This window comes from Dermochelys coriacea, chromosome 10 (genome assembly GCF_009764565.3).
Source record: "Dermochelys coriacea isolate rDerCor1 chromosome 10, rDerCor1.pri.v4, whole genome shotgun sequence".
Classification (NCBI taxonomy): Eukaryota; Metazoa; Chordata; order Testudines; family Dermochelyidae; genus Dermochelys; species Dermochelys coriacea.
In genome coordinates this window covers 19,995,004-20,016,474 of record NC_050077.1, presented here as the reverse complement: position 1 = coordinate 20,016,474, position 21,471 = coordinate 19,995,004, and the positions used below count along the sequence as shown (strand labels likewise).

At 41.8% G+C, this 21,471-nt stretch overlaps 1 protein-coding gene across 5 annotated transcripts in view; it reads right to left on the bottom strand.

Annotated features, from left to right (window-relative positions):
- Positions 1-21,471, bottom strand: part of MYH11 (myosin heavy chain 11) — a 98,587-nt gene that overhangs the window by 23,201 nt on the left and 53,915 nt on the right. For 3 of the 5 annotated variants that reach the window (XM_043494119.1, XM_038420488.2, XM_038420490.2), the window contains 15 exons: positions 15,730-15,822; positions 13,824-13,887; positions 11,362-11,460; positions 10,426-10,569; positions 7,502-7,597; positions 6,197-6,315; positions 5,877-6,029; positions 5,244-5,417; positions 4,869-5,042; positions 4,195-4,309; positions 3,021-3,214; positions 1,715-1,836; positions 1,522-1,591; positions 1,195-1,355; positions 163-271 (listed from right to left, as the gene is read on the bottom strand). In XM_043494119.1, coding sequence (XP_043350054.1) covers positions 163-271; positions 1,195-1,355; positions 1,522-1,591; positions 1,715-1,836; positions 3,021-3,214; positions 4,195-4,309; positions 4,869-5,042; positions 5,244-5,417; positions 5,877-6,029; positions 6,197-6,315; positions 7,502-7,597; positions 10,426-10,569; positions 11,362-11,460; positions 13,824-13,887; positions 15,730-15,822 — 1,887 coding nt within the window. Of the gene's footprint in view, positions 1-162; positions 272-1,194; positions 1,356-1,521; positions 1,592-1,714; positions 1,837-3,020; positions 3,215-4,194; positions 4,310-4,868; positions 5,043-5,243; positions 5,418-5,876; positions 6,030-6,196; positions 6,316-7,501; positions 7,598-10,425; positions 10,570-11,361; positions 11,461-13,823; positions 13,888-15,729; positions 15,823-19,342; positions 19,364-21,471 lie in introns of all 5 variants that reach the window. The other 2 variants (XM_038420487.2, XM_038420489.2) reach the window with 1 other exon arrangement.

Below are 21,471 nucleotides of genomic sequence, written 5' to 3'. Positions count from 1 at the left end.
TAAACCCTCTGAAATTAATGTGACTCTTTTACTGATTACAACGGACTTTGGAGCAGGCCCTATAGATCAGTAAAAGTCCTTCCTCCTAACATGACTTAGAATTCTAGACAATCTCTTCATTTGGAAGGCTGAAGAGAAATTCACTGAATGACAATCACTTACTTTAGTGAACAGTCTCCACCATTGCCAGTTCCTTAGCTTCAGGTAAGCAGAACAGTTTCTCTGAATGACCTTCATTGCTGTTAACTGCTGCTGTCTCTTGGCAAAGGCCCTGTAATTAAATACAAAGCAACTTCCTTCAAATAATTTGAAAATAGTGAGCACAAGTTGTCCGCACAATACATTTCAAAAAAAGCAACACTGGTGAACGAATCTGTGTGAAAGTTTGGGATGTCTGGTGCAAACTCTCACTTTAAAAGTGTCTCATTATTTGTGGTACCCCTAGGAAAAGTGGTAATTTTGTCTGCCTTTTCAATATTTTATTCTGCTGTTTTTAGGATGGCTTAATTGTAGAGATGGGATCAAACCACAAAATCCAGATCCGAGTATGGATGTCTCCAGAATCCTGGGTATGCAGGCAGTCAGATCTAGGCTTTTTATTCAGGTCTTCACTCTTTAATCGTATCATATTTAAAATTGTTTGCTCAGACATCTGAGGGCTTTGATGGCAGGGCCCAAGGGAAGAACCTTTACTGTTAATATTTAAAAAATGGACTTTTACTTCTTAGAGTGCTTTCTTGGGTTCAAATTAATTGGACGTATGATCAGGTGACTCAAGTGCCCAGTGCTTCAGGTCCAGGTCTGTATCCATGGGGTTTAACACTTTGCAAATGGCATCAGCTTTATTATTTGTATTGTGGTAGCATCTAGCATTCCTAGTTATGGACCAGAACCCTGTTGTGCCAAGGGTCATACAAATACAGAACAAAAAAGACAGTACTTACAGTTTACAGTCTAAGTAGTTGAAGTTCATCTATTCTATGTAACTGATCTTATTAGATTCTTAGGGGGAAGGAGTATGTCGTCTTATATAATGTACTGCATCTGACACCTTTGCAGTACAGTGGCACCCAAAATGTCACAATAACCATAAACCTCATTTTTAAAAAAACGCCTCAATTTGCAATGCAGATAACTACACACCATGATATACACCGCCATAGACTTATTGTGTTTCTGACAATGCAGTCTTACTTTCTTGCCAGGTAGCCTCGACTCTGCGCTTGGAAAGCAATAATGACATCTGTGATTTTCAAGTCTCTTTCCTCTTCCAGATGAGCCAGAACACCAGTTCTGAAAAAGATTTTACTTTGTCCAATCCTGTACAAGTTGGGATCAAGTTCTAATGCTTTGATCTAGTGGGAGGGAAACAAGGATATTTTGTTGATACTGTCATTACAGTACAGTCTTAAGTACTTTTCATTGGAATGATTTTTACACTGTTAGCAGAAAAATTAACCATTTCCATGTAAAATGTATGTTCCTGACTTTATTAATTTTGGTTGAAAACACTCTGCTCACCATCAATATACAAGCCTGTTTCCCATCCATAAATCCTTTAGGAATAGCATTTGCGGCAAGAATTTCATATCTGTAAACGAAAATGGCATAGAAAAGGAAAACCGATTATTTAGCACAGCCGTGATCTTAGTTTCAGCACAGAGAATGTGTATTACAACACTCCAAATCATGTGGTACTATAGCAGTGTCCTACCGCTGGCGGAATTCCTGGAAGACAATTCTGTTAGGGAATCCTTGCCGACAGATACGAATCCCTTCCAAGACACCATTGCATCGTAACTGCTCCAGCACCAAATGGGCATCAAGTTTGCCAGCCTATGGAATAAAGATATTTTCAGTTTTAGCATATAAAATAAATGAGGAAGGAAGATAGGCGTTTGGAAAGTGTATTACTGGCATAGCAGTATAGTGGAAGATGTGAACTATGAGGAAAGGTTAAAAAAATTAGGCACGTTTAGTCTTGAGAAAAGAAGATTGAGGGGAGACCTGATACCAGTTTTCAGATATGCTAAGGGCTGTTATAAAGAGGATCGGGATCGGTTGTTCTCTGTGTCCCTGAAGGTAGGACTAGAAGTAATCGGCTATATCTGTAGCAAGGGAGATTTAGGTAAAACTTTCTAACTACAAGGATATTTAAGCTCTGGAATAGACTTCCAAGGGAGGTTGTAGAATCCCCATTATGGGAGGTTTTAAGAACAGGTTGGACAAACAGCTGTCAGGGATGGTCTAGGTTTACTTGGTCCTGCCTCAGCATAGGGGACTGGGCTTGATGACCTCTCAGGGTCTCTTCCAGCCCTACATTTCTATACTTCTATAATACTGTCATCTACAACAGTGTTTTCCAGGGAGTGGGTCATGATCTACCAGTGGGTCATGGGAAAGTTGTACATGGATTATGGGCCTGCTGTAGAGGCCTCAAGGGGGCAGGTTTGGAGACCAACCCTGCCCCACACTCACCCACAGTAGTGGCTCCTGTCCCAGGAGGCTGGGCCTGCACCTAGCTCCCTTGTCTGGTGTTGTGACCTGTTGTTGAAATCCAGTGCACCAGTTCACAGTGCCACTCACTCAAATTTGGCCTGGCTGCCCCCCTGTCATGATAGAGAGGTGGCCAGGCCAAATCTGAGTGGTTCTGTGACCCTGTGCACCAGGTTGCAATGCCACTTGCTCAAATGAGGTCTGGCTTTCCCTCTGTCATGACATTAGGGGCAGCTGGGCCAAACCTGAGTGCTGCTGTGATCCCTTGTGCCAGGTAACACCACTCAGTGCCAGGTCCAACACCATGGACAGGAGCTGCCATTGTGGGGTGAGTATGGGGTAGCTTCCTCTCCAACCCATCCCCACTCCTGGAGCCTCCCCTCCGCATGAGGCTGGGATAGGATTTCCTTAGTAAAAAGTCTAGGAATTAGTAGAGTCTACAGTATACTGTTAGAGTTACTAGAACATGACAAGAATAATGGGCTCTGTGCCAAGGTTTTGAAACCTGAGCATTTGAAACGTACCCTTTTTTCATGATTTGGAATGATACAACGGACAAAGTTTGGATTTGTATTCCTTAGGGTGGTCATCAGCTTGGTCAGTTGCTCCTTATAGAGTTGCCCAACGGTACGGAACATGCCCTTCTTGGTTTTTGAAGCACTAGGGAGTGAACTTTCAGTCATCTTTGCCATCTGGTCCAGCCCCACTATGCGGTCCACTGAAACAAAAAAGCAAGTGTGAATGGAATCTCTCAGACAGACCATTTTCAAAGTTCATTGTTTCTGGCATGATTGCACATATTAAAATCTAGTATAATCTAACCATATATTGTGGTACTATATAAAAGTTTAATAGCAATAGTCATGGATATAGAGAAGATTAAATATCTGGTAAGGTCTACTACTTCTATGTCAATGCTGAAAATACAACTTCTCAGGGACTGATGACTGAATACATTGCTGTTGAATGCATGGCGATTAATATAGAACGCTTAGCCCTTATGTATGGGCTACATTTACATTTAGTCTACAAACATTGTCTCCTCACAACACCCCTATATAGGTAGAATTATCTAGCAAGTTAGAACTGGGAAAACTCCCCACCACACCTCCTGATTCCCACCCCAGTGTTGCACACACTGTACCACACTCCCTTCTGGGTCATTTCCCCGATTATCTGAATGTTTGGGTATCCTCCAAGTCCTTTGGAAAAATTAGGGTTCTGCAGTTTATATTACACATATGTTTGTACAGCTCCTTGTGATTCTTTTAGATTAAAAGTGCTATGTAATAGAAGATCATACTCGCAGGAGCCAGTGAAATTACATCTCCTTAGCAATGCCCATGGGACACTCATTTGAGAGGTGGGAGTGAGATATGGATCGTACATGATCACTCTTCAGAAGTAACAATAGTATAAGCTGCTCAATGTTACATGTTCAATAACAGCTACATGCTGAATCTTCATTTTCATGGTCTTTTTGGATGACATTTTTAAGTAAGTAATTGATTTGATGGAGCTTAAGCCATAAACTCTGTCTCTGAGGAGTATAGTTTAAAGATTTAATAAGTTTAGGGAAAAGGAGTTTAATGCCCTGTACCTAACACTGATAAGGGACAGAAAGCAATCAGAATAGTTCCTAAAGGATCATTGTCAGCTCTTTACAGAACATTACAAGCTGAGAGTTCAGATTCATACCATCTTTCCAAAGATCTGCCACAAATTTGTCTGAAGACTGATTCAGCAGAGAAGTCACATTGTCATTTAGTGGATCCATGTTCTTCGTTAGCCAGGCACTTGCACTGTAGTCAACCTTTAGAAAATATCACTCATGTAAAAATCTGTTGTCAGTCAGGAATTTTGATAGTGAGGGCCCTGAACCTGACTGGGAACTTTGGGCACTACAACACTCCAAATAATAATAATAATAATGTGAAATGCCCTGTGTAGATAGGATTTGCTCACATGGATTAAGGTTGCCCGGCTCTTCAAGGTTAATGCACTCATATTTCAGGGCCCCAATCCTCCTGCCATATCCACATCAGTGGATCCCTACTATCTTTGTGAATTTGTTTGGCAAATCCAAAGTAGTGGCATTTTAAGAAACACTCAGCTTTGGGCTAACTCTGCTCAGCTTGAAATCAGTGGATTTCACCAGGGATGGACTTCAATGGGAGCAGAATTAGACCAGTTCTGAACGCTTTCTATATGTTACAGAATGAAAGCACTTTTTATTCCAGCAAACTACGTCACTCTCAGTACTTTGATTCTATTTCTTGGCAATCTGTCACATTTTGGCTGTATATTTCACTGTTTGGACATCAAAGAGGTACAAGTTTTATATAGTAAGAGAGCTTAGTCCTGTCCAATACCCTTCCTGCATAGTGGATTATGGAGAACTCAGTTTTGTCTTTGAGTTGTTTAGGCTTCTGGAACTTGGAATGACTGCCTTGTTCTTGACATAGTTTCTCTACGAAGGATGTATCTGTAGCTTTGGGGAACCAGCACTCTTCATCCAGGAGAGCCAGGACACCAGGCGGGTTGTTCTGCAACATAATCAGTAGACACATCAGTCATATGCAATGAAAGAAAACCACCTTCAATTTCCTCTAGGTTATTTATAATTATACTCTTAAACAATTGAGCCAAAAAGTCTAAGGTTCCCCAAGCTCTCTGTTGGACTGAGATATAAACATCCCTTATCCAACCTACACAATGTTGTCCCACAGAAAGACATGTAATCTTACTGGTCTTTCAATCAGCTCAATGCAAGGTTGTAGATCAAGGCCAAAGTCAATGAAATTCCATTCAATGCCCTCACGCTGATACTCCTCCTGCTCCAGTATGAACATTGTATGGTTGAAGAGCTGTTGAAGTTTCTCGTTTGTGTAATTGATACACAATTGTTCAAAGGAATTGACCTGAAAATGGGATGAAAGAACTGAATGATTATATTTAAAAATAAATGTACAAGAGAAATTTGAATAGTAAGATAACATTTTGTATCATCTAGTACTTTCATTAGCAATAATCGTTACATTATAAGGGAGTAGATTTTACTACCCTAACCTTTGCTTTACATGAAAATTTACATTAAACTCTTACACATTAGGTTAAACAGCTATAGTTAAGTTTGTTTTCTCAACTCAATGTAATTCTCAGTAGTTTTATGTAGGTGCCTCTTTATCACTGAAGTAATACGAGTTTATAATCCACTTACTGCATTCCTTAAATTTCTGAGTACCCAAGTTCTCAGTGCAGGATCAGGGTTTAAGACTTTTAGAAAAAGACAGATAATGAGACTAACTAAAACAAAAGAGTGAAATACACGAGTAAGAAGTTAAAATGTTCAGATCATCTTGTGCCAAAATAGCACATACCTCAAAAATCTCAAATCCAGCAATATCAAGGATCCCCAGGAAAGAAGCTCCTTGTCTTTTTGTTTTATCCAGAGCTTTGTTCACACGACTAAGAATCCAACGGAACAGACGTTCATATGTTGCTTTGGCTAAAGCCTCTACCGCAAAGTCTGCCTATTAAAGCAGGGCAGGGAAGAAGAAATGAAATGAAAGAACAAATCAAAATCAAACGTTATCTTCCATATAGAACAGTACATGGGGTGCAGGGGATAGGGTTGCCATTTCACCCCACACCGATTTTTAAAGAAGGTTAGCAGAGTAAGGAGATCACAAATTGATACCTGCTCTTTGGTCTGGGCTTTCTGAACAACGTCTCGTCCAACTTTGATCCGTGGTGTTAGAATTGCCCTTGTGAAATCGGTCACATTAATACCACTCAGGTGACACACTTTCTGTGCAGCTACAATAAAGAGAATAAAACTCTATTTCACACTGGATTTTCTCATGGTAGATCAATAAATGTTCAGGCTAGCAGTATGACTAGTGATGAACACATTATCCATCTATTCCATGAAAATATCTTCCTCATGCATATGCAAAAGAGACTCCACAAGTGTCATTCACAACACCAGCAGCATATGCATTGTTCAGCCACCTAGGAACTCAAGATCACCAGATACAATGCATGTTAATTTTGTTAATTTAAAGTGTAGAATCTCTTTTTCAATAGTTGCAGCATCAGTGAAAATCAACAGTGAAAATGAGAAGACTGGTTCAAATTACATTTACTTAACAGTCTGTCTTGGGGCATGTTTCCACACTGGCAGTGAAAGGATTAATAGGAGTCAGAGAGTAATTAGCACCCCTGGTTGCACCTGGAGGGTGGGTCAGGCCCAATTAAAGTCAAGACCCAGCAAGGGAGGAGCTGGGTGGTTAGTATAAAGAGAAGAAGCCCAGACTAGAAAGGAGATCAGGAGGGACACTTGAAAGACAGGAGAGTGGTGGAAGTTGCTATGATGATCCCAGAAAATGAGTAGGAATTGGACTTCTGGGGAGGAAACCCTGGAAGCTGTTGCTCATTACAAGAGCTGGAAGGAACACTGTAGAACCTAGAGAGAGTAAAAGGGGCCTGTAGATGGACCAAGGTAGAAAAATGTCTAGGGAGGCAGCAAGGGGTCTAAAGGAGCAGAACTTGACTGCTCACTACAGTGGTACTGAGCTGTAGAGGGAGGGCCTAGGTACCCCATCAGTGATTGGGGAAAGATGGTGTGAACCTCCCTCCCACACACATCCTTGAGGCAAGGGCTATGGAGAGCCTTGAGGCAAGGGGAGTGAAGACCCCAGGACCCAGAGTTGAGGGTCAGACACCTGATGTAAGGTCACTGGCAATTGTTTTGTGGGATTCTGTTACCCTGGAAAGGGTTGGACTGAATGTGACCTGGCTGGTGGGCTGAGTGGTGAGAAGAGGCAGAGCCTTGAAGGGCTGAAGCGGCTGTCAGCAAAGGGTACCAGATGAGGAGAGCCTGCTATGCTACCTTATGCCACACTATGAGGGTGTGCACAAGCAGTGAGTCCACCTTTGACACAGTCATTTTATTATGCTATTCATGGTTTTCAATCTAAATTTTGAAGAGATAAAATTATACCAGTGTCATCTGGCATAGAAGCTTGATCAGTATTTCTCTCCTTCTTGAAGATAATATTACCCAGCTGTAGGACACATGAAACAACCTTCAGCATAGCTGTAAAATAAATTAAAGAGTAAAATGTCAGGAATTCTATCAATAGAAATACGTATATAATCAAATATGTTCCCTACAAGAACTATTTTATAGTGTAGACCATATCTTTAGAGAGTGTCTCTTGTGGGTTTACCTCCCCTTCCATTTGTGATTATCAGGGCCATCTCCCCACCTTGGTGACTGCAAAGTGCCAGGAGCAACAAAAGCAATTGCTTACCTGGGGAAATCCTGTTAGGAAAGCAGGTGGTGTATCTGTAGCTCACTTTGAATACCATTTAGTAGCTAGAAATAAGAAGAGCAGCCAGCACCATGTCAGGTATTCATGACCACCACTTAGTGCTCTGAGGACTGTTGATGGTTCATGGACCATAGGTTGGGGACTACTGTGCTGTAGTATGTTATTTTATAGTAATTGTCTGTCTTTTGCTCTTAGAAGTATATTATTTGTTAACTTATCAGTTCTATTGAATTAAAGTTAAGCACGTGTATAAGTCTTGCAAGATTGGGGCCTAAGTATTTATTAAACAAAACATCTGACTAAAATGCAATTCTGAAAGTGTGTATTAACATAACACTGCATTGCCTTAGATGTTAAAATACATTGTCTTTCAGGGGTTAATTCTTTTTTGCTAGACTCCTAGACTTGTATAAGCAGAGAATGATGCTTCAGCAGGTTCATATTTTGGGAGTCCAGGCATGGGGGATTAAGGGATCAATACAAAGAATTACTATTGATGCCAGTGAAAGGTGCAGGCATCATCTCCTCCTGCATGCCTTGATGGGAGATGAGACCTGCCCCCTTTATTAAAATAGACACTTTTGAATCTAATCCTGAGAGGTGCTATGCTGAGTTTAGCACCCTCCGTTCCTAATGAAATCAGTGGGAGCTGATGGAGTTCACAGCACTCCACAGGCTCAGTTTTGATCAATGTGGTCAGTAATGAGATTTCCATTGTCCTGGCCACCAGGAGTCACTTCAGGTATGAAGACTAACACAACCCGGAGGTGGGGGAGAAGCATACATACAATGTCATGACAATTAAAACCACAAATTGACTATTAAGATGGTTCTTCTATGTCTGCATTGTGTACATTTTCAAGATAGTTTAGGTGGTTGTTCATTTCCCTATGCCCTGAACCTGCAGGTAATACTAGAATTAACTGCTCAAGGCAGGCCCAGTTCCTTCAAACTTAAGTAATATTTTGCAACTTTTTTTTGGTCATCATTGTTGGAAAGTGCCTAAAAAGTAGCGTTAAATGGTCATTAATAGTGAGCATGTGTGAAGTTCTGTCAGATAGGATGCTTAAAAGTCTGTCCTTTAATAGCCAGGTTTTACCTTTCAAGGCCCAATTTTTAAAATACTACTGGATGTTGACAATTGTATTGATGGTTTGGCATTCAAATGGGTTCAGAATGCATGTGATGTTCCCTCCCCAAGCTGTTCTCATGGGATTTGTCACTTCTGATATTGATGGAAAAAACCTTTGTAATTCATCACTTACAGAGACAGCAAAAAAGTGTAGAAATTTCAGCTGATCCACATTTAAGATGCATATGCACTATATCTCTGTGTGTTCTGTGCATTATATTTTAGAAATCTAATAGTTTTTCTCATTCTAATGTACATAGTAACTCTTATCTTATAACTTATTCCATTTTCAGTAATGGAACTCTTGCCAGTTAATCACATTCTGGGTGGGACTTTCAAGAAGTTCAGTTTGACCATTATTTCTGTGGGGACAGAATTAGACCAATGCTAAGTGGTTTTTGAAAACCTCCACACTAAAACAACATAGTGCTTACATAGCAATTTCTATTTTTGTCAATCTTTTCAAACATTAAATCAATTAGGCCTCCTTGCATAGCAAATCCAACATTCACCCCAGACATCCTGCTGCATCATCCTTCCCCCTTTCTTTTTGTATGAAAAGGTAGAGAGCTGAGGTGAGGCTGATAATGACTGTTTGCCAGGGTTCTAGTGGCCTCTCTGACTCCAAACCCATGGATCACCAGCCAGACTGACACACACAGGAGCTGTCTCCTAGTTTTTTAGGGGTTTTCCTCAAGCATTGGCAGCATGAGCAATTTAATCACCTTGCTGTTAGCTGCTGACCAGCACTTCTGTTATATCATCTCCTACAACGGGTTTCAGAGATTTTATGGGGAGTTAATGCTGTTCCAGTACCACTAACTAATTCTGCTTTGCATGCTATGTGGCCCACAATGGAGAGGAGAGCATGCCATGTAGTACAGCTGTCCTCCAACGTCGTCCCTTATCCATCTAATTATCTCCCTTGATCATACAGCGTTGAGTTCCTATGTTATTCTTGCAGATGGAAAAGAGGCAACTGTATGTCTGGGAAGATTTTCTCTATGGGAAAACCCTGGATCCATTTCCATAGAATTTGTGTGGTTTTATTCACCTCCTCAGCATGCAGTAGAAGGGAACATAGTGCCATTAGTTATTAGAGCACAAGCGCACTTTGGAGGGAGAGAGGTATTACCCCATTCGACAGATGGTGAATCTGAGATAGAAGCTGAATGACTTGCAGAGGGAGTCAAAGGTAGGTTTAGAACTCTGGGATTTCTGGTTCCTAGTCCAGTGAAAAGACCATGCATCTCCAGAGAGGCCTGGACTTGAGCCTTGAATAATAACTTCCTAATATGAAACTAGATGTTCATTTACATGCAGCTCACATAGTGGCACATCTTAAGAAGACTCCATTGCTGTAAAAGTGTGCACAGGGATTACAGCAATATTTCTTAGAGCTATAAGCTGATGCTTGTATTTGCTTTACTTGACCTAAAACTTGCTAGCAGTTCTTACCAAGCTGCTCCTCTTCATTAAAACCCATAATTGTCATGGCTTCCAAGGTCTCCTGGAACATCTCATCATCTTGCTGACCAGGAATAGGCACGTTGCCATTAGATAAAAAGGTATAGTTGTTGAAACTTTCCAGCAATAAATCCTCTATAAAAGGTGAAGAAAAAGTCTACTTAGAGAAAAGATAGATATACACACCTCCCATATGAGAAACCTGAATCCCATTGATTGTTCAGAGTATAAAGTTGTCTTAAGTTCTCAAATCTTTGGACCATAAGTCCATTCCCTTGATGCAAATCAGACAAAAAAAAATATCAGTGGTTTGACAACTGAGGATTTCCCTCGTGTCTGGAATTTTGGGTGGTGTAGAGTTACCATGACCTAATATTTCAAAACTTACGAGTGAGTTTGGGTGTCTCCACTCACTAGTAGCTTTTAAAAATGTATTCTCACAGCTGCCGGTGAAGTTGGAATGGCTATAGGAAAGAGGGCATTTGTCCTGGCAATTCCTGATAGCTGGAATGATCCTAAAAACCAGGCTTGTACTATATCCCTGAGCTGTGCACTTCCTGACCATCTGGGATCTGATCCATTGTTTCCATCAAACTTTTTCAAATTTAATGTTTTTCTAAAAAATCCCACATTTCTACTCATTTTAGAAGTAGGCCTTTTTAGACCTGGGGCTTTGCACCTGATCTATTAGTGAACCCTTCCTTATTTGTGCAGCAGTGACCTATGAACTGCAAACCACCAGTAATAGATGCACATAAATTGGGACATTTCTACAACTCTTAAGTAGAATTGTTTAGAATAGCCAAGGAACTCATTATTTATAGCAAGGATTGAATGAAATTACTGTTTAAGACATTAAGGTCAATTACGTAACTCAGCTCTTCACAACTGCTGCTCAGATAGTCACCTATCTTAAGCTGAACTTACTTTTCATTTGTTCCCCAGTGCCAGCGATCATATAGTAAAAGATATGAAATGTCCGCTCATCTCTAGCCTGGCGAATAGCACGAGACTTTTCAAGCAAATCTGGGTGTTATGTAGGTTAAAAAAAAAAAAAATCTTACTAGCATATTTCACTCCATGCATCCTAACACTGCCATTGCTTTAATACAACCAGTGGCACATATTGGATGTTAGCATGTCTAACATCCAACGGTCTGATTCTGCAATCACTGGCTACCATATACGATGCTTATTAATTATGTCAATTGAAATACTCACAAGAAGTGATACGAATGTTCGGTTGAATGGTCAGTACCATGAGTAGTCCCATTTTATATCTGATCAATGGCACCAAACATGGTAGCATTCATTACATGTAGGCCTACGTGTTTACAGAACCAGGCCTAATCTGAATAGTTTACATCATGCTGTGATGTCCTCCTTCCTCAAGAGTAACCCGTCCGGGAATCGGATCCTAGCATAAATCTTTCATCATCAACCAATGTTTTCGCACCTTTCCAGAAGTACTGCTTTCAAGGTTGGTGTAGGAGATATAAAAGTAAAAATAATAATAAACTATTTTGATGAATATCTAATCTGCTGAAATTATAGTAGGCAACACATACATATGGCACAGCATCTGCCAATGATGAATTGTGAAGAATAGTGCAGTAATGATTCTTTTAAGCCCTTGGTTCTACGCCAGGGTCTCCTGAAGGAACAGGATCAGACCTTTAGTTCAGGCTGGGGCAAACTTTAAAGCTTTTGGCTTATGAACATCTTCACTGCAATGAAAGTCCCCTATCCTAAGCCCCTAAATCGGCTGACACAGGTCAGCCACAGGTTTTTAACTACAGTTAGACATACCCTCAGTCTGCCATTTGAAATGGAGGAGAAGGGGAGGAAAAGGATGTGAAGACCAGGTACGGGACTCTGCAGAATCTGCACCAGAAAAGCTGTTTATAAATGTCCAGCATTTGGACATAGGTGGTGCACTCCAGTACCAGAAATATTGGCACGGAATAAATATTTTATGAGCCCCAAGGATAAGTCACGTCTTGCAAGACTGGGTTAGCAGTACAGATAGACAAGGTGACTCCAGAGGAATGGAAATCCTCCCATCAGTTTGGCAGGAGAAGTTTAACAAGGGGTGGGGAATTTTAGGTGATTCCAACACAGTCCTGCTGGACAGCACCTCTTGTCGGTTTAATCCTGATTCCTGCATCTTTCCTATTGTCACTTTGCTGAAGAAAAAGTAAATGTCTTATGTATTGGTATTGAGATAGCACCTAGGCACCCCAGTCATGGATTAGGACCTTGTTGTAGTAGACACTGTACAAAAGACAGTCTCCAACAGCATATTATCACTAGTGTTTTCTTCGAGTCCATCTATTTTAATACTTCATAGATATTAAGGTCAGAAGGGACCATTATGATCATCTAGTCTGACCTCCTGCACAATGCAGGCCACAGAATCTCACCCACCCACTCCTGCAATAAACCTCTCACCTATGTCTGAGCTATTGAAGTCCTCAAATCACAGTTTAAAGACTTCAAGGTGCAGAGAGTCCTCCAGCAAGTGACCCGTGCCCCATGCTACAGAGGAAGGCGAAAAACCCCCAGTGGCTCTTCCAATCTGCCCTGGAGGAAAATTCCTTCCTGACCCCAAATATGGCGATCAGCTGAACCCTGAGCATGTTGGCAAGATTCACCACCAGATGCCCAGGAAAGAATTCTCTGTAGTAACTCAGATCCTACCCCATCTAACATCCCCAACACAGGCCATTGGGCCTATTTACCATGAATATTTAAAGATCAATTAATTGCCAAAATCATGTTATCCCATCATACCATCTCCTCCATAAATTTATCGAGTTTAATCTAATCTTATATGAGATTCAATGTCTTAGTACCTAAGCATCTCGTACACAATGAATTTATCTGCACAGCCCCATGGAGAGGCAAGGAAGTATTAGCCCTCGTTTACAGATTGCGGGGGAGGGAAAACTAAGCCACAGGAGTTAAGTGACCTGCCCCAGTCGCACAGATACAGAGTTGAAACTGAACCCATACCTCCCAAGTTGGGTCTGAATCACAAGACTTATTACCATAACACAAGGTTTATTTGACTGAGACTCTGATAGTAAAGTATACTCTGATTGGGTGGGATGTTCTGTCAGTATTTTCTGAGACGCTGCGTGGGGGATAGTGTGCTCTGTCCAGATAGCTGAGAAAACAAACTGATTAGTCTGAACAGAAAATGTAAACATGAGTGAGACAAACTGCATAATTGGTACCAGCATAAATGGAGCTAATTCCCTCCCTGACCTTTGTTTATATCAGTCTTAGTGATATTTGCCTTTCTTAGGCATGCAAGGGAGTCTGTTTATGTTACTTCCTTTTGCTCCCTCTAGTTAGTTTCCCATGGAGCTCACTGAAAAGGATACAAGTTTCTATGTTTGCTCCAACGATGTAGCCGGTGACATCAAAATTAATGCGAATGAATTTACCCTGTCAACGAGAAGAGGACATGGCTTGGGCTCTTTCTGCGTTTTATAGCATATTTTAAGAGGCAGGTTACAACATTGTCTGCTCTGTAATAACAGGCCCAATTGCTACCCCCTGTAGCAAAACGCCCTGGAAGGAGGCTGAACGGAAGCAAGCCTCTGAGGTTCTCCTTGCAGAGATTTGCCTCTGTTTCATCTGGGTAGTGTGAAAAGGAAGGTCTGGCAGGCTGGGGGCCAGTTCACAAACCCCAGGGATCCTCCAAGTGGCCAGGGAATTTATAGTTCCACCTTGATTTCTGCAAGGCCAGGGGGGAGAGAGTGTGAATCTCTTCTTTCTCCTCAACACAGATCCCTGGAGCCATAGAAAGATATCTTCGGGTTGGAGGGACAGGCAAGGAAATACCATGGCAGTAGCTGATTCTTCAACACAAGAGGACCCTCCACATGCTGATCAGGGTACAGATATAACCACCACTATCTTGGCTGTCACTGGGAACTGAACCTGGTACCTCATGAGGTCAGGAGCATGAGCCACGCTAAAGGGCTAACAGAGAATTATATCCAAACAAGCTGAATATTAGTGACCATTAAAATTCTTACTACTTTTATTTACTTTAAAGTTATAACTAAGCTAATGGTAAAATGCTTTGGGCTTGAGTCGAGTTATTTTATAAGCCTTCCACTGTTGTAGCATTTCTACCTACTATTAAATTAGTGATTTTTGGTTGCAAATGTTTGGTTTTTAACATGTAAATTAATACTCTGAGATCTTGCATCCCCAACTCCTTAATTAAAAATCAGAACAAATTTGTTTTCTTTTAATATCTATTATCCATGAAAGAGTACACATGATCATGGCACTATCTTTACACAGAAGCATAATCTATTTTTAAAAAATAAATGAGACAATCCAAGCCAGTGAAGATCAGAGATTAAATTATTCAATATGAAAACTGGCCGAATGGGAAGGTTACTGAAAGGAAGTGGGCAGTTTTTGAGAATAAAATAAAGTCTATTTTAAGGCTCATGCACATTTGAGAAGAGTAGACTGATTTTTCCTTGGATTTTCACTCATTTTTATAATGTATTGTCACAGGTATTTATTGTGAAAGCCACTTTAGTATCTTATCTTAGTTTTATTATTGCAATACATTACTATCTTGAATAGTGTAGCCTGCTTATGAGTGTGTTATGTATCCCTCTCTGTGCCCAAACAACTTAAAATCCCTAGTCAGAGTCTTGGCTCTTTAACTCAAGCTTGTGCTTTTAGTTCTGCAAGTGCCGGGTTCAATCCCCAGTGTGTTGGTCAAGATGGCAGTCATCACACTATCACACACGCACACAAGGACGAAAGGTTGGGTTAATGCTGCTCCCACAGAAGTTACTACTTCATCAAGAGCAGACTTAGATAATGTTTGTTTAAAAAAACCCCAACCCCAGCCTGTATCATGTCAAGTTGAAACTGCATGATTTTTCCTTCTCTTCCTTACAGTCATTAATTCACACGTTAACACTCCTGCTAAATAAGTCATGCCAGAAGAAGAAGAAAACTGACCTTGTTGGCAAAATGTTCTGAAAGTGAATATTAAGCCAAATAGCTCTGGCAGAGCCCAAGCGCGTGTACCGCTAAATGTTGAGTAGACTATGACACAGCCAACTTTTAGTGTGTTTTGTTCTTTTCTAACATGCCAAAATAATGATTCAGGGAGAAATCCTAAATCCCCTCTTTAAAGGGAGTAATTACGGAGAATCTCTTCCAAAAAAAACCTCCCCCCAATGTTTGAGGATTTTTAGCCATCTGCACACTTTGTCATTATGGGGCATTCAGAGCATTTCTACTACTTACAAATCTGGAGGAGTTGTCGTTCTTCACAGTTTTGGCATTGCCAAAAGCTTCAAGAATCGGATTTGCCTGAAGAAGCTGCTTTTCCAGCTCACCCTAAAATTCATGCAGATGCAAGTTAACCTTGAATTAATCTGTTATTTTAAATGAAAACAGAAAATGCACATACCTGAGAAACTCAAGATGATTTAAGCCTAAGTGTATTTTTGCACTCCTTGTAAATTTATTTTTTTTCTCTAGTAATCTTTGTGTTTATATAATGGTGCACTGCAGTCTACTGCTGTTCTGTACACAAAGTAAATAAGACCCTTTTCCAGCATTGTTGCTTGTCTGCTTATCTTTTAGCATCTTTAGTGATTTGCCTTGATGAAAAGGGTCATTCTGTGTCCAATATGGATATTATTACTTTATTACCAGAAATATTTAGAACCTGCTGACTTTTTTCCAAGTTAGTGTACTGAGATCTCATGATAGAAAATGATGTAATTAGAAAAAAACTTGCTGAGAATTTTAATGTAATGCTGCACAAAGATATAAAGCAGATTACACCAAGTCTATTAATCACATTACATGCAGGGCTATTTAGGTTGAATATGGAAATGAATTACTTTATTTCAAAATATGACCATGAATTCCCATGCAAATTTACACACACAGTTATTGCTAATTTTGATTAGTAATTGTGAATTAAGCAAATCATGCAATGAAAGTAAATATGCACTTAATTCTACTTCTAGCACAATGATGCTAACAATTAGTAATTCTGCCTGAGGCGAGTTGCATCTGAATTCCTCCTCTTCATCTAGACTAGTCATTCATTGTCACATTCTAAATCCGTATTAACCTTTATTTCCAGGTGTCCTATTTTTATTTTTCTCCTGCTATGTGCAGCTCTTCATACAGTGCTCTGTATACCACTTCAAACATGGCTTTTAAAGCAAAAGCTTCTTGTAAAAGCTTAATATTTTTTTAACAATGTAAATTACTCTAACAGTTAATAAAGGCAACATTTGGACTGAGTCCAACGGGAATAACGTGGGAAACTACCACTTGCCATGAAACAGAAAAATGCACACTCTGTATACATCTCTGTTTATAAGGCCATCCCCGATGCAAGGCTAGCTCCCTCTCGTTTGAAACATCAATTTTGTGCGATTAGAAAATTGGCAACCCTAACACCCTAGCCCCACCCCTTCCCCAAGTCCCCTCCCTGGCTCACTGCATTCCGCCTTCCTTATTGGCTCACTCACCCCCTGCCCCAGTTCAGTGAAAGTATGCGGTGTGGGGTGGGGTGGGGTGAGGTCTCTAACAGGGGATATGAGCTCCTGGGTGGGGCCAGAAATAAGAGGTTCAGGGTGCAGGAGGGGGCTCTGAGCTGGGGCAGGGAGTTGGAAGGAAGGAGGGGGTGATGGTTTCGGCTGGGGGTGGAGGCTCTGGGATGGGCCTGGGGATGAGGGGTTTGGGATGCAAGAGGGGGCTCCAGGTTTGGGGAGGCTCGGGGCTGGGGCTGGGGCAGGGGGTCAGGGCACAGGCTTTCCTTGGGCAGCTCCCGGTCAGTGGCGCAGCAGAGCTAAGGCAGGCTCCCTGTCCCCCCAGCTCCCATTGGACACGGTTCCCCACCAATGGAAATGTGGAGCTGGTACTCAGGGAGTGGAAGGCGCGTGGAGTCCCATGACTCCCCCCCCGCCCCCCGCCTAGGAGTCAGACCTGCTGGTCACTTCCAGGGCACAGCACGGTGCCAGGACAGGTAGGGACTAGCCTGCCTTAGCCCTGCAGTACCACTGACTGGACTTCTAACGGCCCAGTCAGCAGTGCTGACTGGAGCCGCCAGGGTCCCGTTTCGACCAGGCATTCCAGTCAAAAACACGACACCTGGCAACCCTATCCAAACACCATCACTGACATTCATAGATGCCCTGCACTATGTGTGACAGGAAAGAGGCCTGACCATAGAAAAGGCAATAGTTCATTAACATCTTGCTAAACTCTTCTGTTTGGACATGGTTGGTGTATAGGTTTAGGAGTCCTGATTATTCAGCTAAGGGTCTCAACCAGGCTGAACTATGAAAATATGTAGCTAGTAGTTTGGAAGAAGAGGAATAGAAATTAGCTAATTTAAGAGCCCTAGAGGAAAAATAACTGTCTGGAAATAAAATCATGAGAGGTTCCTTGTGCAAGGCTGCTACCATGCTACACTGGGTTGGGCAATTCTTTCCAATTATACTCTGCCATTATAACAACCCCAGTTGTGCCAAGAGCAGGGTTTGATCCTAGGACCTTTTAGAGCAGTGGTTCTCAACCAGGGGTCTGGGGCCCCCTGGGGGGTGACAAGCAGGTTTCAGGGGGTCCAACAAGCAGAGCTGGCATTAGACTTGCTGGGGACTGGGGCAGAAAGCCAAAACCCCATCACATGGGACTGAAATCAAAGCCTAAGCAACTTAGCTTTGTGGGTCCCCCTGTGGCAGGGGGCCTCAGGGAATTGTCCTGCTTGCTACCCACTAATGTGTGCCCTGGCTTTTATATGCATAAAAACAGCTGCTGTGGCACTGGTGGGCCGTGGAGTTTTTATAGCATGTTGGGGCAGGATGGGAGGCTCAGAAAGAAAAAGGTTGAGAACCCATGTTCTAGAGCGCTGTAAGCATAGACCTCCACTGCTTGAGTTAAAGAAGCAACTTCAGTAATGGAGAGCTATAACAGAGTTTTGGATCAGCCACTAGAGTGGCACAAAGACCTATACTTTACAGTGTAAGCCGCACTTGGACAGTACAAATCATTGGTTATCTAATCATAGTTCCCAATTTGCAGCTAGTATAAGCAGGTGCATCTCCACTAACCTCAGTTGTCTACACTAGCAGTTAATTTAGTCCATCATAGATAGAAATTAGATGAGATTTCAAAGCAGCTTGTCAAATGAAATATTAAATACTAGCAACAGATAGTTTAACCTCTGATATATCCTCTAACATGATCCTCAATCTTAACCTAAATCTGAGTGGAAACTCACAAGCAACACTGCATCTCAAGAACCACACTAATAAAAGAGCAGAAGACACACTGAAACCCTTTTGTACTATTACTAATTATAGGAGCAAGTTGGGAAGCATGCAAAGTTTTGCAGACAGGCATAATTCTCCACGTTTGTAGGAAAATGCAGAATTATAAGCAATAACAAATGGAAAGCATGCAGAGTTACAAATCAATCACACACAGTGATGGATTGGGAATTATTTCACAACAGTCCTAAAAAGTTCAACCTGAAGCACAGAAAGTCTCTGGGTACTTTCATTCAGAAACCATATGGTCAAATTTCAGGCTGATTGGATCTTTCAGGATTGTGGGAAAATTCATTCAAATTGAAAATCTGGATACACACGCGCACACACACACAGAAAATGGTGCCATTTGAAAGACAACTCTCTGTGTCAGACTTCAACTTTTCCTGGAGTTTGACACAGTTAGGGTTGATACGTGTGAACATTGGTGCTATTGTTGCTTTTTGTCATGTGATACAAGAACTATATGTTCCAACAAAAATCTTAATTTTTTGGGTGCAACAATAGCATGCAGATCTACACTCAGTGCCTTTAACACGCATCGAACAGTCTAAGTTACTCACGTAAGCAAAAGATGGACCTTGCTGTAGTTGAATAATGTGGTATAAAACAAACATCAGTATTTCCATCACACATACATTTGTGGCTCTTTTGTTTTATTTTTCTACATAAAAATAACCAACAAACAGTTTCTCTATGCAAATTAAACTGGGGGAAACAAATGGGAACAATCTGTTATAGACATACCAAGAGTATAGCTACAGCTCATTTGAGAAGGAGTTGATTATAAAAGACCTGATCCAAACTCCATTTGAGACCAGCAAGAGTTTGTCCATGGACTTCGGATCAGGCATAAAATTAGTCCCTCAAGAGAAACCAAAGAATATTTTTTTCAGGATAAACTCCTAAGCCTCCTCTGGGGCATTTAATGCAGCCAGAGATTTTTAGGGTGAATATAAGTGCTGAGTCAGCAGCCCCAGACATGGAAGTCTATTTGCCCATAGAACAGAGAGCAGTTTGGGTTTTCCTCACCATTCTGCCTTGTCCTTGCTTGATAGGATTCACTTTCAGGGGTGAGAAGATAGATCAGTCAGGACCAGATCAGTCTCAGGGCCAGTTCAGTGCTTAGCCTTTGAGTCTTCCCAAAAGGGTATCAGTTAGCACCAGCTGTAGTGGCAAAGGGGCTAGCTGGCCATTAGGAATGGCCTTGAAACCATCCATTTGTTTCCTGTAGGCCACTGAACTCTTATACATTTAGGGCCTGATTTTTCAGAAGTGCTCCACCTCAGGAATACCAGGCCTTTATTCTCAGTTTCTTTTCAGTGAACATAATGCTAGTGAAAGGTGCCGGACTGAAGACCTGGACGCTGGAGTTCTCTATATGCCTGCATAATAGGTATAGGAACAGCAAGGGCAGCACAAGCTTCCCCATGCTTGTTGTGTCGTATTGGGATCCACTACTAAAGGATCCCCCCCCCAGCCTAAGAGGGGGGTCCACAGGACCTGGAAAGCCACCACGCTTGTTGTGTGCTGTGGATACTTATCTATCAAGGACTGGTAAGACTGTCTCATTCACATAGTCTAAACAGCCATCTAATGGTTCAACTTCCAATCACTCCAACCTGAGCTAGATTTTAACTAATGACCTGAAAAAGAAAAATGCTTCATATTCTATTACCAAGCCTCTGTCTGAGCCAGCCACTCCTGCATGTTGGGCCTAATGCTGCATTCCTGGTACATGGAAATCTCTTACTGAAGCAGGCCCATTATGTCTGTGATGGGGTGACTATCCCACATTCACCCTGTAGGGGTTTAATGCAGGCCAGATGGGCAATTAAAACAATAAGCAGCTGATTAAGTAGGTTCAGCTGGGCAGGAATAGGTGGGGCTTATAAAGCCCAGGAGCTGCTGGGGAAAGGTGGACAATCTGAGATGAGAGGGAGAAGATAGCACTCTCTTCCTGAGAAGAGGGAGGAGCCTGTTAGGAACTGGTAGGCCCAGGAAGAAAAGGGGAATCAGCAGTAGGAAGAAACCTAGGGTTATGGCAGTGAGGCTATGAAGAGAGAAGGCTCCGACTGCTGAGCTGAGGGAACCTAGGCTGGAACCTGGAAAAGATGACAGGTCTGGATTCCCTGACCATCCACTGGCTGAGGGGCACAGAGGCAGTGTGTGGTAAGACTGCCTAGGGCTGCTGAGGTGCTAAACCTCCCTGAAGTGGGGAATGTGGACATTAACATGGCTGGAGGGCTGAGCCATGGAGAGGACACTGGGGTTCCTGAGGCTGAGAGGAGCTGCAGGTGGACAGCAGTGATGGTGTGTAAACCACAGATGGCAGGGATCTCAGCATTGAGCTAATCCCCAGTATACCAGGAGGAGGTACCAGTCTGGTGGTGAGTGGTGTACCCTGTGACAATATCAAACTTGAATTGCCACAGCTTTTATCAATTTGATGTTGGATAAACTCTTCAAAAACCTAAAAATTGGATCAACCTCACTTCATCACACAGGTTTATGAAAAATTCCTCACCCTGTGTGAAGTAGGTAGGTAGGTTGGTTGACCTGTAGATGCAGCTAAATCAACAAGAATTCCTCCATTGAGCTAGCCTCTGCCTCTTGGGGTGGAGTAGATTCCCTACAGTGAGGGAAGAATCCTTCTGTTGCTGTTATGCTACAGAGATGTAGCTGAAATGCT